This window comes from Corythoichthys intestinalis, chromosome 3, assembly GCF_030265065.1.
Source record: "Corythoichthys intestinalis isolate RoL2023-P3 chromosome 3, ASM3026506v1, whole genome shotgun sequence".
NCBI classification, from domain to species: domain Eukaryota; kingdom Metazoa; phylum Chordata; class Actinopteri; order Syngnathiformes; family Syngnathidae; genus Corythoichthys; species Corythoichthys intestinalis.
Window position 1 is genome coordinate 29,242,488 of NC_080397.1, and position 16,679 is coordinate 29,259,166.

At 40.1% G+C, this 16,679-nt stretch overlaps 1 protein-coding gene across 1 annotated transcript in view; it reads left to right on the plus strand.

The window, feature by feature from the left end:
- Window positions 1–5,790: 5,790 nt before the first annotated feature.
- LOC130913033 (disabled homolog 2-interacting protein-like) overlaps window positions 5,791–16,679 on the plus strand; it is a 42,796-nt gene continuing 31,907 nt past the window's right edge. The window contains exons 1-5 of the mRNA XM_057831295.1: window positions 5,791–5,927; window positions 8,695–8,817; window positions 9,056–9,228; window positions 10,862–11,133; window positions 13,703–13,911. Of these exons, the coding sequence (XP_057687278.1) occupies window positions 8,752–8,817; window positions 9,056–9,228; window positions 10,862–11,133; window positions 13,703–13,911 (720 nt within the window). The 5' untranslated portion in view covers window positions 5,791–5,927; window positions 8,695–8,751. The remainder of the gene's footprint in view (window positions 5,928–8,694; window positions 8,818–9,055; window positions 9,229–10,861; window positions 11,134–13,702; window positions 13,912–16,679) is intronic.

The window sequence follows — 16,679 nt, forward strand, 5'->3', positions numbered from 1 at the left end:
ATCGTCCATCTTTGGAAATGTGTTGTTTGTCTTGTTCCTGATGCCGACCAAAAATGACGTAATGTCCGGGTTCTAAAATTGCGCCAGCCGCCCTCCCCACACAGAGAGCGTTGATTCGCCAACACAGGACAAGTATGAAAGTGTCCAACCTGTGTTATTCCCAGGACATCTCTCCATGTCTGAAAGACATGACACAGGTAAATCCTGCGTCACTTTACAGGGAATTTACTAGGCTATACAGTAAGTCTGAAAGGAGCTTATGGTAAATAGTTTCATTTTTACGGCGCTTTACAGACGCCACGTGATTGGACAGGCTAGTGTTCTGTCAGATTTTGCTCCCGAAGAGTTTGTGGCAATGAATAAGCACGCTTTTACATTCAGTTGACACTCAACGTGATCCAAAGATGCTAAGTAAACAAGTTACATCTTATACATTTGCAACATAATTACAACGTGAATGAATGCTTAACGGAACGACGAGCACAGTAACATGGTAGGATGTGTGTGAGAACTTTCCTTCGTGTGCGTCCATGACCAAACGTAAGTAAATATTCCGCTATTCATTGAAAGTTTGTGGTGTTTACTTTGGTTACATCTTTGGTAAAATCTGAGAACACAGGCATGATCGTAGGACTTCCAACTGCAGGCCATGACCATATTGTTACATTTGATTGGTAAAGTCATGTGATTATTGTTGCCACCTCTCATTGATGAAAATGGTAGAGAAAAAAATAAAACCAAAATATTATTACATAGACTAAAGAGGTAAAAATGTGATGACCAGTGTAGTGGCGGAGTAAGAGTAGCATTTCATCTTCAAAAATCTATTCAAGTAAATGTAAAAAAAAGTATGATGTGGTCATTTATTTTACTTTTAGAAATATATTTTTCTCAAAAAGGTACTCATATGTAAGGCATTAGAACTCACCGCTGCCAGCGAGCCACTTTTATATGGCAAGTGTGTCCAGAAGTGTGACAAGCAGCGTGTGGCATGGCGAAAAAAATAAGGCCCAAGACAATCACATTTTTAGAAACATTCAAGCAACGGATAAAATGAAACCTCAACATCCTTAAAACAGACTGCAGAGTTTTCACCCAAGCATCAAGATTGTCATTGAGTCATTGTATACCACTTGCAGTCTCTGAAAGCTTGCTTTATTATCATATGATCGCAGATGTGCAGTTTAGGGGAGCCCCTCATCAATAGGTCCTTAAGAGGATCTTTATGATGAAAGATGGGAATCTATTCTTTTTCTAAGTTGTGTGCTGCTATAGCCATAGAATACAATATTCTGTGGTGCTTGAAAGAAGCCGATGTCTTGCGACCAACCACCTGTTTGCTAGTGAATGAGTACGTGTATGTAAAAGTATCTGAACCTATTGAAATTTCTCACATTTCTGCATAAAATCACCATCAAATGTGATGTGATCTTTGCCAAAATCACACAGATGAAAAAACTCAGCTTTAACTAAAACCACCCAAACATTTATTGGTATTCATATTCTAATGAGGATAGTATGCAAACAATATCAGAAGCGGGAAAAATATGTAAGTGAACCATCACATTTAATATTTTAGCCCCCCCCAACCAATAACTTCAACCAGATGTTTCCTGTAGCTGCAGATCAGTCTGGCACATTGATCAGGACTAATCTTGGCCCATTCTTCTCTATAAAACTGCTGTAGTTCAGTCAGATTCCTGGGATATCGGGCATTAATCGCTGTCTTTAGGTCATGCGACAGCATCTCAATAGGGTTCAAGTCTGACTTGGCCACTCCAGAATGTGTATTTTGTACTTCTGAAACCATTCTGAAGTTGATTTACTTCTTTGTTTTGGATCATTTGCTTGTTGCAGCATCCATCCTCTTTTTAACTTCAACTGTCTGACAGACGGCCTCAGGCTTTCCTGCAAAACATCCTGATAAACTTTTGAATTTATTCTTCCATTAATGATTGCGAGTTGTCCAGGCCCTGAGGCAGAAAACAGCCCCAAATCATGATGCTCCCTCCACCATGCTTCACGGTGGGAATGAGGTGTTGATTTTGGTGAGCTCTTCCATTTCTTTCTCCACACATGACGTTGTGTGTTACTCCCAAACAATTCAACTTTGGTTTCATCAGTCCACAAAATATTTTGCCGAAACTTCTGTGGAGTGTCCAAGTGGCTTTTTTGCAAACATTAAACGAGCAACAATGTTTTTTTAGACAGCAGTGGCTTCCTCTGTGGAGTCTTCCCATGAACACCATTCTTGGCCATAGTTTCACACATAGTCGATGTGGTCACAGATATTGGACTGTGCCAGTGATTTCTGTAAGTCTATAACAGACACTCTGGGGTTCTTTTTTTTCTTTACTTCTGAGTATTCTGCGCTGAATTCTTGGCATCATTTTTGGTGGACAGCCACTCCTTGGGAGAGAAGCAACAGTGCCAAACTCCCTCCATTTGTAGACAACTTTTCTGACTGTTGATTGATAAACATCCAGACTTTTAGACAGTTTTTTGTTTTTATCCTTTCCTACCTTTATACAAATCAACAATCTTTGATCGCAGGTCATCAGACAGCTCTTTTGACCGAGCCAAGATGCACATCAGACAATGCCTCTCATCAAGACAATTCTTACCAGGTGTGTGTTTTATAATGAGCAGGCCAGTTTTAACCACTCATCAGTGATCGGGCACACACCTGACTTAAATTGTTTGGTAAAAATGGGTTTCAATTGCTCTTTAGGTCTCCTTAGGCAGAGGGTTCACTTACTTATTTTTCCCCCTTCTGTCATTATTTGCATGCGATCCTCATTAAAATAGAAAACCTATATACATTTGTGTGGTTTTAGTTTAAGCAGACACCGCTTTTACATCAGTGTGATTTTGACAAAGATCACATCACATTTGATTGGTGATTTAAAGCAGAAATGTGAGAAATTCCAAAAGGTTCAGATACTTTATCATACCACTGTATTAATTGTACAGATGATATAACATTAAAATGTGTTATATTTTTTTTATAAGAGCTACATCTCCCATTATGCTTTTTGGTAAAACAGCAAGGGATTCCTCTACAATGTGTCTACTACAGTTGAAAAATTAAATAATTAATTTTTAAAAATAGTTTAAAAGTACAATAATAACTTTTAAAAATGTAAATATTTAATTCTTATTCTTCTGTTTTATCTCAATAGAAAGATTTTTGTTTTACCCAGAATGCACTTCAAATCAGATCAATTCAAATCTGGTAAATATTGTGAAACTTGTACCTGGACAGTTCTTTCCATTGACAAACAAGTATTTTTGACATTTGATAATAAATATAGAAATGTTTAATTATTAATTAGTTTTCTGCAGCAAAAGTACAATGTTTTCCAAAAAAATCTCAGAAGAATTATTTCTACCATGATGCTTATTGGCAAAACAGCAATGATTCCTCAACAGTGTGGATTTATTTATATTTGAACTGTGTCTAAAAGGAGGCCTGCCTGAAGTATAAGAAGATGTCTGCGTTTCCTTCAAAGATGGACGAGAGAGGGGAAGTAGGGCAGCATCCCTGGCGGGAGGGGCCGCCAGGGTTGCCAGATGGGTGGGTGAGTGCATTCGTGCATTCGTTTACCCCTTCCTAGTCAAAGGGGATTGGACGTCTTGCGCTTACAATGCAGGCCAATAAGTAAACAAAGAAGTGATGACAAAATGTCAAAAAATGAATAGGAAGCATAGAGACGGTAGTCACATAACACGACCAACTTTTCAGGATGCTCAAATTGTCCCCACTAACTTTTACGCAACCTTATTCATACTATATAATGAGTTGAGGAATATGGGTAATTTAGATTGTCTTCCCATATGTTATAAGGATAGAATAGACCCTACCTTTTTTAGTGAATTGTTTTCATGATGTTCAGACTTACATTTATCCCTTTTCTCTTGCTGATTACGCCAGTCCATTTTTTTTTCACCCTCAAAAGTAAGTTTGATAGGCTGATGACTTGTCCCAACCCCCCACATAAACACACACGCGCAACCACATAGCCCCGACAAATGCATGTTGACAACATGCCTTCCCCTTCGAAGAGGAGCGTTGTTAGAAGTTTTTTTTTTTTTTTCCCGGCCAGCAGCAGCCACTATAAATAATGTAAAAAGATGTCAATTTTGTGGAGGTGTGGGAAATGCCACCATTTTTTTCTACTGAAAGTCTGACCCGCATCAGAGTTAGCATAAAATTAAACTGTGAAGTTGCTTACCAGTAAAACCATTGTGGTCAGGCCAGTGCCTACAAGGAAGGAAGGAAGTCAAGTCAAGTCCATTGTTTGCATTATGTGCATTATGGTAATGCAACTTGGTGGCTTCAGAGTGCAAGTACCTTTATTTAAAAATATAAAATAAAAACGGGGACCTGTCCAAGAATGGGTCCACTTCATGGGGACACTGACATGAACATGAACTGACACGTAAAATCTGTGAAATGTAATTACACATCAGAATTTCATGAGAGTACTTTGCTTCGAGTCTTGAGGTAGTCTCTTATGCCTCATATTTAGATCGGTCCTTGAATATCTCCGATTTTTTTTTTCTATCAATTTTTTTCCCAAATTACTTTTATATTAAAATACTTTAGTTTGAGTCTAGACGTGCTCCAGTGTCTCCCAGAAGTGGACCAATTCTTGTATAGCGCCCCATTTTTTTTTTTTTTAATAAAGGGACTTGCACTTCAAAATGTTTCTTAAGCAGTTTTTGAAAACAAAGGTTTGAATCAAACGTTGTATCACCTGAAACAATACACATGAAAGTTAGTATAAGTCAATACAGATTCATTTTTGCATTGATCATTAAGCCTATTAATTAATTAGGCTAATATTTGTGAGAAATGTAGCCCTGACCCCTGTTTAATAATTTGTTTGTTATTAGTAATGTCCCGTCCCCAGCAAAAAGTGTACATGCAGATTATGCTGTTATATCGTCCCTACCAATGTTGAGACCAAAACTACGCCCTTGATAAGAAGTGACTGAAAATCAACAGGAAGATAGCCAAAATGTAACAAAGTGTCGCAAACCAAGAGAAAGTGACCTGAAATCAACAAGAAGTGACCTGGAGATGCCCCAAAATCAGCAGGAAGTGACCCATGAATACCCCAAGAGTGACATGGACGTGACCCCAAAATCAGCAAGTGACTAATACACAAGATGTGACCCAGAAACGCTCTGAAACTAATTAATACACAAAGTGACCCCAGTATACCTTAAAATGTTAAAGAAGTGATCCAAAAATGAACAGAAAGTTACCTGGAAAGGTCCAAAATCAACAGGAAGTAGTCCAAAATGTACAGGAAATACCACAGGAATGCCTCAAGATAATAAGAAATTGATCCCTGTGCCCCAAAACCAGCAGGAGGAGACCAGACATCAACAGGAAATGACCTAAAATAACACCCCAAAATCAAGAGGAAGTGACCAATAAACCCAAAGGAATGCCCTAAAATTAAGAGGAAATGATCCAAAATATACAGGAATTGACCCAAAGTGAACATGGGGTGACCTATTAGTACCCCCAAACAAGGCGTCATCAATAGCAGCCAATGGCAGTCAATAAGAAAAAGCTAGTTATAACTTCATTTGAATATCAATGTGTTGGCTTTTATGGGAACGTGCCCTTCTGGACGACAATGTTGGTAGGGGCAATGAAAGCTCTTTTCATGTTTTTGCCGTGAATTGAAACAAGTTTATCACTAGTTGACGTGTGCGGGTTTTTTCAATCTGGCAACCTTGGCTGATGCTGATGCTGGAGTCGCAGCATCAGTAGCTAGGAGACGCGCGCGCGTGCGCACGCACACACACACACACACACACACACGGGCGGAAGGACAGCATCGGCAGGTTCGTCTCCCTTGTTTGCGTCGAATTATCCTGGATGTGTAATCCTCCTCATACGATGCTTTGTGAGTATTTCTCCACGGCCCTCTCGTTGGACGCGCAATCCGCAGTGCGCCTACTGTGTGCACTTCGCCGCTACATTAGCATGTGGCTAAGCTAGAGGAGATTTTGAGCTACGAACGCGCACGAGAAAAGAGCTCGTCCCTCCCTCCCGCCATCCTCAGAAACCATACTTAAGCGTTTAAATGTCGTTTCTGGTTCACGAGAAAACATAACGTCGTTTTTCTGACGTCTTGTGATTATTGAGTTCTAGTGGTAAATGATAAAAAAAATAACCTGGGTTTAGAAATACACTGGTTATGAGTTCGTTTTAATGTCAACGCATTGACTTTGATGGGAAAGTCGCCCCTACCAACATGGCCGCCCTGAGGCCATGTTGGTAGGGGCACTGAAAGTAATTTCATGCGTCTGCCGTCTATTGAAATGAGTTTATCACAAGTACTCGTGAAGGTTGGCAGTTTATGAACGTTTTTTCATTTGCTTCCATTCCTCCCACTTCAAATGCATTTGACATCTGGTGCTGTCAATGGTAGATTAAAAGAAGCAGTTTGGAAAAAGGAATGTTTCCTCAAGGCAGCCATGTTGGTAGGCGGAATGAAAGGTATTTTCATCAAGGGCCCAGGTTTGTGTCTCAATATTGGTAGGGACGCTATAACAGCATAACCTGCATGTACACTTGTTGCTGGGGGACGGGACACTAATAAGACCAAATAAATTTGGTGAACGCGGGTCAGAGCTACATTTCTCACGAATATGAATCTAATTAATTGATAGGCTAAATCAAGGGTGTAGGTTTGGTCTCAACATTGGTAGGGACGATATAACAGCATAACCTGCATGTACACTTTTTGCTGGAGACGGGACATTTATAAGACCAAACAGACTGGGTGAACGGGGGTCAGGGCTACATTTCAAACCTTTGTTTTCAAAAACTACTAAAGAAACATTTTGAAAACTTCCAGAATAAATGTCTGGATTTTATTAGCAAATTTAAATTGCAATATTTGAACACAAATTATGTTAACATACACAAGAAAACGAACTTGTTAATCATCAGTTAACTATCTATAAGGGGGTAATCCTTAGTTCACTATATTTCTTACAGTTTAATTAACGTTAACAATAGAAAACATATAGGAGGATATTTCTCTCAACGCAGCTTCCTCCTCAAGTTCGAGAAATTCACACAGATTAATGCTATGCTAACTCTGATGCAGGTCGGAGTTTAAGTAGCAAAATTAGTGGTGTGTACCCCACCTCCACAACATTGACACCTTTTTACATTACTTACAGTGGCTGCTGCTGTTGGCAGAAAAAAAACCTTCTAATATCCCTTGTCTTCGAAGGGGGCGGAGGACGCGGCATGTTGTATTTCTGTCGGGCTGTGAATGCGTGTGTGTGTGGGGTGGGGGGGCTCGAGTCATCAGCCAATCAAACGTGTGTCTGAGGGAAAAAAATGGGCAGGCACATTCAGCAAGTGAAAAGGGGTCAATGTATGTCTGAAGATAATTAAAATACCGTAATTAATAATAGTTAATAATGGTCGGGTGAATTCTGTCCTTACAACATATGGGGAGACAATCTAAATGACCTATATAACTGAAGTCATTATATGAATAATGTGAAAATAAGGTTGCTTAAAAGTTGGTGGGGACAATTTCAGCATTCTGAGAAGTTGGTAGTGTTATGTCCCTACCGTCCCTATGCAAGTCTACGCCCTTGGGCTAAATGATCAATGCAAATAAATCTATTGACTTATACTAACTTTCACACTGCAAATTTAGAACGTCTTAATCTGATATTTTTTTCTTAAATCTAGTCTAAAAATTTTCGCCATCATGTTTTGTGTGGTAAAGACTAATTAACAGTTTATACGTCAGATTTTTCCACTTAAGTAAATTTTACTATTTGTTCTTATTAAGCCCATACATCTAAAAGTTCAAGGGTCATTTTTCACCTAAATCCAAATTTGCTTTCAAATAATGTTTTGAACAATATCTATTCTTCAATTAAGAACATTTCTGACAAGGCGTTTGAGGGAAAAAATGGACTGGCACATTCAGCAAGTCAAAAGGGGTCATTGCAAGTCTGGACATAAATAAAGTTAATAACTTAATAATGTTAGGGTCAATTCTAACCTCACAACATATGGGAAGACAATCTAAATTACCTATATAACTGAAGTCATTATATAATGCAAAAAAGGTGGTTAAAAGTAGGCGGGGAAAATTTGAGCATCCTGAAAAGTTGGTTGTGTAATATCCTACCGGCCCTATGCAAACCTACGCTCTTGATTTTCATGCTTCTGCTGTGAATTCAAATGAGTTAAATCACTACTAGATGTCCAATCCATTTGGAATGGGAGGTAGGCAGGCGAATGAACACTCAATCATTCCCTCCTTTCCAAAACAAAAATTGTAACTTGCAAAAATTTCTTTGACAAAAAAAATCAGTGGTAAAAGATTTTCTGGGAACGCAAAATTTATTTGGCAAAAAATCAGCCTAAAATATTTAACTGCAAAAATTTGGTGGCAAGAATTCAGTTGCATACATTTATTTGCCAAAAACTCAAAAGGCGCAAAAGGTTTTGTAATAAAAAATGAAGTTGCAGAAAAGTTCAGTTGCATAAATTCAGCCACAAAATTCTTTAAAATCTAAAATTAAGATGCAAAACTTTTTGGTGCAATAATAAATTCCTTGCAAATGAGTTTTTTGTGTCAGAATTTTGGTGAGTGAATTTCAATGTTAAAATTGTGATGTGTTCCGCCACAGCCAGGAGTTGGTGTTAGGTGACCAGCGGTTAGGGGCGTGGCCTCTCTGGAGCTAAATATGGACCAATCAGTGATCATCAAACCCGTCCACTCGTCACTTCTTGGGCAGGACTACTGCTTTGAGGTCAGTAACGTATCGTTGTGTAGCCTATCCTAGCGTAGCGCATTGTATCCAAGCATGCGTAACTTAGCGTATCATGTATTTGCGTATTGTAGTCTTGAGTAGCGTAGCCTAGTACAGTATAGCATAGCCTATCCTAGCATAGCATCTAGCGTATTTTTTCGTAGCTTAATTTAGCGTAGCATAGCCTAGCGTGCACTTTGCCCACCCGTTGTCAATCACATGGCGGTGTGCGCGCCAGGTGACGGCGTCGACCGGGACCAAGTGCTTCTCATGTCGCTCGGCGGCCGAGCGCGACAAGTGGATGGAGAACCTGCGGCGAGCCGTGCAGCCCAACAAAGACAACAGCCGACGCGTGGACAACCTACTCACACTCTGGGTTATCGAAGCCAAAGACCTGCCGCCCAAGAAGAGGTGTGATATCGTCCTATTGACAGCAAACATAGCACATGTTTTATCATCTATAAGCATCTACAAATGTATCACGTGATAATACACCCTCAGTAGTAAAACAGTACATTATTTTGAATTATAACCACCTGGAGGCCACGAACTGTATGTAAAAAAAAGTTGTCCGAGAGTTTAAGAGGACGCTCGCCGAAAACAATAGCCTAATGCTAACGCGAACGTGAATGCTATGCTAACGTTACGAGTTACCAGACAGTGCTACGATGCAGGCTAACTACACATCAAATGTCACACATTGTGAACATGTGACAAAAACTATGGCGCATTTTGATCTCGTCAGACGAAAACTGGCATTCGTGTTGTTATGTTTTAGTCTTCCAATACACGGTTTTAGCTCGTTATTGTCTCGTCATCAAAAATTGTTCGTCGACGAAATATTTTCATTATAGTCATTGTTGACAAAAACAACACTGTTTTGACGTAACACTACTTCTGAAGAGTATCAATTTTTTCTTCTCTATTGATGACATTGTTTTAGAAATAAATGATAAGCCAAAGGTATCAAAGCACATTTTGTTTGGCAGACCACATTTATCGCTATTAGATCTCATGTGGGCCAGACTAGTTTATGTTTGGTTAAATAAGTTAACTCACTGGCTGTCATTGACATTGCTCGACGTCCAATCCATTTTGATTGGGAGGGGCGAATGTCAAGATAGGTGAACTGAACATCTATCGTCAATGAGTTCATTCCCTTCCATTTCGTTTTAAGATAATTATGGGTCGCTTCCTGTAAATTTGGGATTATTTCCTGTGGATTTTGGTGCATGTTTTCCGAAATTTCCAGGTTCGCGGTGAATCAGTAACAGGCACACTTTTACTCAGTAGACAATGTTTATTGATTAGAAAATGCAGAATAAATGAGATTTATTGATTACAATCCCACAAGAGCAAGCAAACAAGTATCAACAAATGTCAACGATGACGCTAGACTTGAGCTTGTCAACCCCAGAATCCCCGCGTTACCGTTACAGCAAAACAATATGTCCCTTTAGCAATGAAAATCGCTTACCGTGACGAACGAGTGGGAAGCCAACAACACTCCAGTAAAGCAGCAAAAGGACAAAGCCAGGCGATCCGTACGTGACCCGGTTTTGTAAGGACGCACCCCTCGGAGGCGGAGAGGCCAACTTCCGCCCCCGAGCGGTGCAGCCCCATCCAATCACAAACATTTAAGCAAAACAAGTTATCTCGTGAGATTCTCAAGCGCGTCTCCTAACTATGGGAACACGGTGAAAAACAATAGAAGTTGCTACAATCAATGTCACAGAAGCAATCATACATCACAAAAGCATAATGTAATATTTTCCCGCATCAGTGCATTTACATGTTACTTCTTGTTGATTTGGTGTCACTTCCTGTTGGTTTTGGGGAATTTTTGGGTCACTTCCTTGTTAACTCATTGGCTGCCATTGACAGCACTAGACGTCCAATTTGGATCACTACATTGACATGTACTTCAATAACACTACTACTAGATGAAACAGGACTAGGCGAGTAGATGCTCCATAACTGTACATTACTGTACTATTACTGTAACTTTGACGTTACTACTTTGACATGACTACTCCATCTCCAGGTACTTTTGTGAAGTGTGCCTGGACGACAGTTTGTATGCGCGCACGTCTTGCAAGACAAAGACGGACAACGTCTTTTGGGGCGAACGCTTGGACTTCAGCGGCCTGCCGAGCGTGGAAGCCGTCACGCTGCATGTCTACAAAGAGACGGACAGGAAGCGCAAGAAGGACAAGAGCAGCTACGTGGGCCTGGTCAACATTCCCGTAGCCACGGTGACAGGAAGACAGCTGATAGAGAAGTGGTACACGCTCAGCATGCCCAGCACCATTCGAGGTTAGTCGTGCCCCATCTTCTGTGCCTTTACAGTCAAGTTAAATGTTTACTACTTTACTATTTTCATTTTATTAATTTTTTTCTTCATTTTTTTAATCGATATTTATGTATAAATACATATGATATTTTTCTTACTATTTCTTACTATTTTTACGGGGAGGGTTGCACCCATTCCATATTTTGGCCCCTGATTCCACGCGGTAACGGGCGATACCCCGTTTTTAGAAAGGAAAAAAAAAAAATCCCTGTTGACGGCACTAGTCCAATCCATTTCAGGGTTTCCTCACACTTCAGGTGGTTCAGACGTCTACTAGTGATAAACTACCGTATGTTTCCCGAATATAAGCCGCACCCGTCTATAACGCGCACCCCATATTTACTTGTAAAATCTAGGGGAAATTATTGTACCCATGTATAATGCGCACACTAATTTTAGCACCAATAAATAGAAGAATACAAGAAAACAGAGCTCGTGTACAGATAAAGAAATGTCATTTTACTGACTGGTGAAACACAGCACAAGCATAGTACATTGGTAATTCAAAACATTACCGTAAACTGACAATATGTGCGGTAATAATATGATTTGACAACTTCTCCAACTTAACAGAATCCAGGAGAAAACAAAACACATATGACTTTTCTTTTAAAGGCTGCTGTATAACTTGCTCGTTTAATCATGATGAATAAATGTTTCTTCCATGGATTGATACGGTAAAATAAAAGTGAAGACTGAAGTCGGAAATCGGAAAGAGCGCTTCGCTGTAGACTGTAACAATAGGAACTATTGTTATTTGGGTTTGAGTTTCCCGAGGAACAGGTACAGTATAGCTGACGGACACAGGAAGTCTGTGTTGTGTTACGTTTGTTATGGTCCGAGTTGCCGAGTTGCAATAAATGTTGACTCAAATGAGTTCAAGAAACTAAATTCTGTGCTTTATAAAGAGTGAAAATAGCATACTTTAACACAGACGGAATCATTCGACCAATCAGAGTGAAGTATTACCGAAACGAAAAGGTGACGTCATGTACCGTAATGGTCGGCAACGGATCGATGCATACGTTTTCTTCAACACAACATGGCCGTGTCAGTAAAAAAAAAAATCTGTCTGATGTGTATAAACTGTATATTTCTGTCTCCACCCCTGTACCCATGTATAACGCGCACCCATGATTTTACAAGTTGATTTTGGGGGAAAAAAGTGCGCGTTATATTCGGGAAATTACGGTAATTTCAGTTGACGGCAGAAGCGAGAAAATTAGCCCCCACCAACACGGCCAACCCGAGGTCAGGTTGCTATCAAAGTCGACACATATACATACAAATGAAGTCATAACGAGCATCAGCTATTTACTCATCAGCTGCCGTTAATGACGCTAGACATCCAATTAATTTGATTGGACGTCTACTAGTGATAAAACCGCAGTACACCGATCACGCTATCGGGAAGGGCGACAAGCTGTGCGTAGCTGGTGGCCATTTTGGGTAGGGCAACTGACCGGACAGGCGGTCAGAAACTACATCACGAAAAGTACATATTGTGCATCGGCCCATTCTATACTGTTTAGTACTATCCGATACTGATAACGTCATTTTAGTGCCGTATCACTAACATTACCAAAAATATGGAATATATATTTTTGGACATACTGTAAGAAACCATGTGAGGCACATTGACTGTGAAAGACAATAGGAACACTCACTATATAAATATATACAGTGATCCCTCGCTACTTCGCGCCCTCAGTCCATCGCGGATTCTTTTTTAACTAAAAGATAAACTAAATAAATGTAGTATTTTATAGAGCTGTCTTGATTCGATCACGTAGTGTCTCACTCTCCTTCCTGCCGCTCTTTCTTGGTCAGGCAGTACACTGGAGGTGCTTATTAAAGTTAACGATGATTGACAGACGTTAAATTTTTATTTTTCCAGAGACGCTTGGAAGCTGAAACTTCAAAGCGCCACATGCGTCAGTCATCTTTTAAATTATTAAACAGTTGCTGTGGCAACTCATTGTGTGTAAGTGAGCAGCTTGAGTGGATTTGAGTGGACTCACTCAATGAAGCATTTAATAAAGACTAGGATTTTTCTACTTTATTCTTGTTTAAAAATAATTCGGTGGGACAGTAACATGTTTAAAACTTAACATAATTATTATATTTGAAGTGCTTCAAAACCATTTATTAATAGATAAATATATATATCAAGTTTTTTTTATTATTGTTGAAGAAAAAAGTGAAAAAACATGTCTTATATGTATGTCTTTCAAAGGCTAACTGTGAATAAATACATTGAACGCACAAAAAAAAAAATTCTTTGGGGGGGTGCTACTTTGCGGTTTTTCATTATCACGGCAGGTTCTGGTCCCTATTAACCGCGAAAAACGAGGGATCACTGTATTACAGACCACAATTAACAAAGATCATTACCCAAAGAGTAAAGTTATCCAATTATATCGGCCAATCTTGGAAAAAAACATATACAACAGAAAGAAGGATCTATGGAAGGATGTTTGTATCCGAGCAGTTGGTTGCATGGTCAGGGCTGACGGCGTTTTGGGCCGGCAGGGAAGTCCGGCGTGCCAACAGTGCGCGTGAAGGCGCGCTACCAGAGCGTGGTGATCCTACCCATGGAGCAGTACAAAGAGTTCGCTGAGTTCATCAGCGCCAACTACCTTCTGCTCTGCAACACGCTGGAGGCGTCCATCGGCCTGAGAGCCAAAGAGGAAGTGGCCAAGGCGCTGGTTCACATCCTGCACAGCACCGGCAAAGCTAAGGTAGCGTCTCTTCCTGTTAACCTTCCTGTTGGTTTTGGGTCACTTCTTGTTTATTTTGAGGCCTTACCTTTTGATTTCGGGACATTTATCACTTCCTGTTGATTTCAGGTCACTTCCGCTTCATTTTGGGGCACTTGTGGGACACTTTATGATCATTTTTAGGCAGCCTTGGGAGAACTACAAATTGTACATTTTGGTTCACTTCCCTGCCGATTTATGGTCATTTCCAATTGATTTTAGGGCGTTTTTGGTTCACTTCTTTAACATTTTGGGAGATTCGGGGGTAACTTCCTGTTGATACTGGGGTCTTTCTATATTCATTCCCATTTATATACTGTATTTATACAGTGTATCACAAAAGTGAGTAAACCCCTCACATTTCTACAGATATTTAAGTATATCTTTTCATGGGACAACACTGACAAAATGACACTTTGACACAATGAAAAGTAGTCTGTGTGCAGCTTATATGATAGAGTTGATTTTAGGGATGGCCCGATCCAGGTTTTTGCACTTCCGATCCGATACCGATATTGTTTTGCACTTCCAATCCGATACCGATACTGGCCGATGCCGATACCGACCTATCTGAGCATGTGTTAAAGTTTAAAGTTATTTAGCCTCTTTACTTAGTTTACTTTACTTTTCTTTACTTGAGACAAAAATGGAACTGGTAGACTGGGCACTGAGTTCGATGGATAGAATATTCTCTACGATGCGGCCTACATCGGCCCAACGCCCGTGTCCAGCCACCACCTTCACGTCTGGTTATGTGGAGGATGCCTGGGGTAAATGGAGGCCGCTATGCCTAACGTCCCTCCAGATAGAGGACGCCGAGGACCTGTACATCTTTGGCTCGCTGATGGCTCTTGCCTTCCTATTGCTACTTGGTGCTCTCTGGGTTCGTCGCTTCTCGATGAGGATGAAGAACCAACTCCATGAGATACTTGAGGTTGCTCGTTGCAACGGCGACGAATTGGCACTGTTGATGAAGGAGCAAGCAACGCTAAGTGACGCTGCTACACGACTGGCCACTAAAATTGATGCGGAGCTGCGTGATCTTGAGAGACTCGCTCGGGCAAACCGGGCTAGGGATGAAGATGACTAATCTCCTAAACCGGGCAAGGGATGATGACGAGAAATCTCCTACAGGGGATACTACACATGCGAGCCTCCATAGCACCCCAGGCCTTCCCACCCTTCACCTACTTGGACATGAACTGATAAAATACACTCAAATTACTATACGCGAAATCTCCATGGCAATCAATGACTTTTGAACGAAATGTGGACTGGACTGATACATAACATGCTGCTGGTGCGACCCAGGTGGAAGGGGGACGGGTTTATGATAAGCTTCTGCTTTTCCCGTCTTCCTTGTCTTGTCTGTTTTCATCTTTCCTTCGGGTAAACAAATTACACTCTGAGAATGTCCATACTCTGAACCAGTTAAAGATTTCTTGAGGATTTTATTTTTTCTTCTTTATTCTTTTTTTTTTTGTTATGATGATCCTTTTCTTTTATGATAATCTGATGATGATGATTATGACAATGACAATAAATTCATTCATTCATTCATACTTAGTTGTCGGACTCATGTTGAAAAAGGTTTTAGTACTCTTGATAACAATTAGCCAGCTGAATTAGGTGAGTTTGAATAACACACAACCGTTGGTAACAAGAAACTGACCTGTTTATTCAGTGACAAACACAAAACATTATAAATAACAAACAGAAATGGCATAGTCAGTCAGTAAAACGTGCAAATAATATTGTAAACTGTCTTTAAAAAAGCAAAACAATTATATATTTAAATATTATAATTATAATTTATAGATACAGATATAGAATTATAATTTATTTGTCCGGCACGGCGGCCCGACCCGACCCGAACGTGAATGCTTAACATTTTGGGCCCGACCCGACCCGACATTCGGGTCAGGTTCGGGCTTGGGCCCAAGATCTAACCTCTACCAACAACCTCAGTGGAAAATCCCACAAATCCCCCAAGCTATTAGATGCTTTTAATGTTTCCTGCATTAGTTACAACTATTGTATAAAAAGCCTCTCAGGTTTAAAAAAACGACTATTTCATTATGAAGTTAACATTTTAAAACAGTAAATAAAATACTCAAGTCCCCATTCTGTATCAGCAGCTTTAAACTACATTCAATTCATTTAATTTTGCGAATCAACTGTTAAAAGTTGTTAAAATTGCTCCCGTTATTCCATAATTTCCCTTCTGTCTACTTTCGACATGTGAAAGTTTTAAAACTGTTTTGAAGATAGATTCAAGTCAAGATTTTGCCGATTTAGGGGTATTTTAGATAAAAAGTTAACTGGGTTCGCTTGGAAGGTTCACAACAGCCTACTAGGGAAGTCTTCTGCTTTAAGATGGCGGCTGTTTACTAACGCATCTGGTTTTCAATACTTCAATGTTGCTAACGCAGTCGAGTCTGTAGTTTTGCATCTAGTTCTATATACATATGATATGTATTATCTCCAGTAAAACGACGTTGACATAGTTTGTAGCTGCTGTCAGCAGCAGTCAGGTATTCTTGTGTTTTTTTATCCAGCGGCATGAGTTGAGCTAAAGCCGTGAGTTGAGCATTGGCATTACCCGGGTCTATTGCTGCGTTTCAGAAAAGTGGGATGTCGGACTTTTCCGACCTCCGACTAGGAAAATATCATTGGAACGCCACTCGAACTGGGAGGTCCAAGTCGCGAAGTCGGAGAAAAAATAACTACCCCGACTTCCAAGTTGTTTC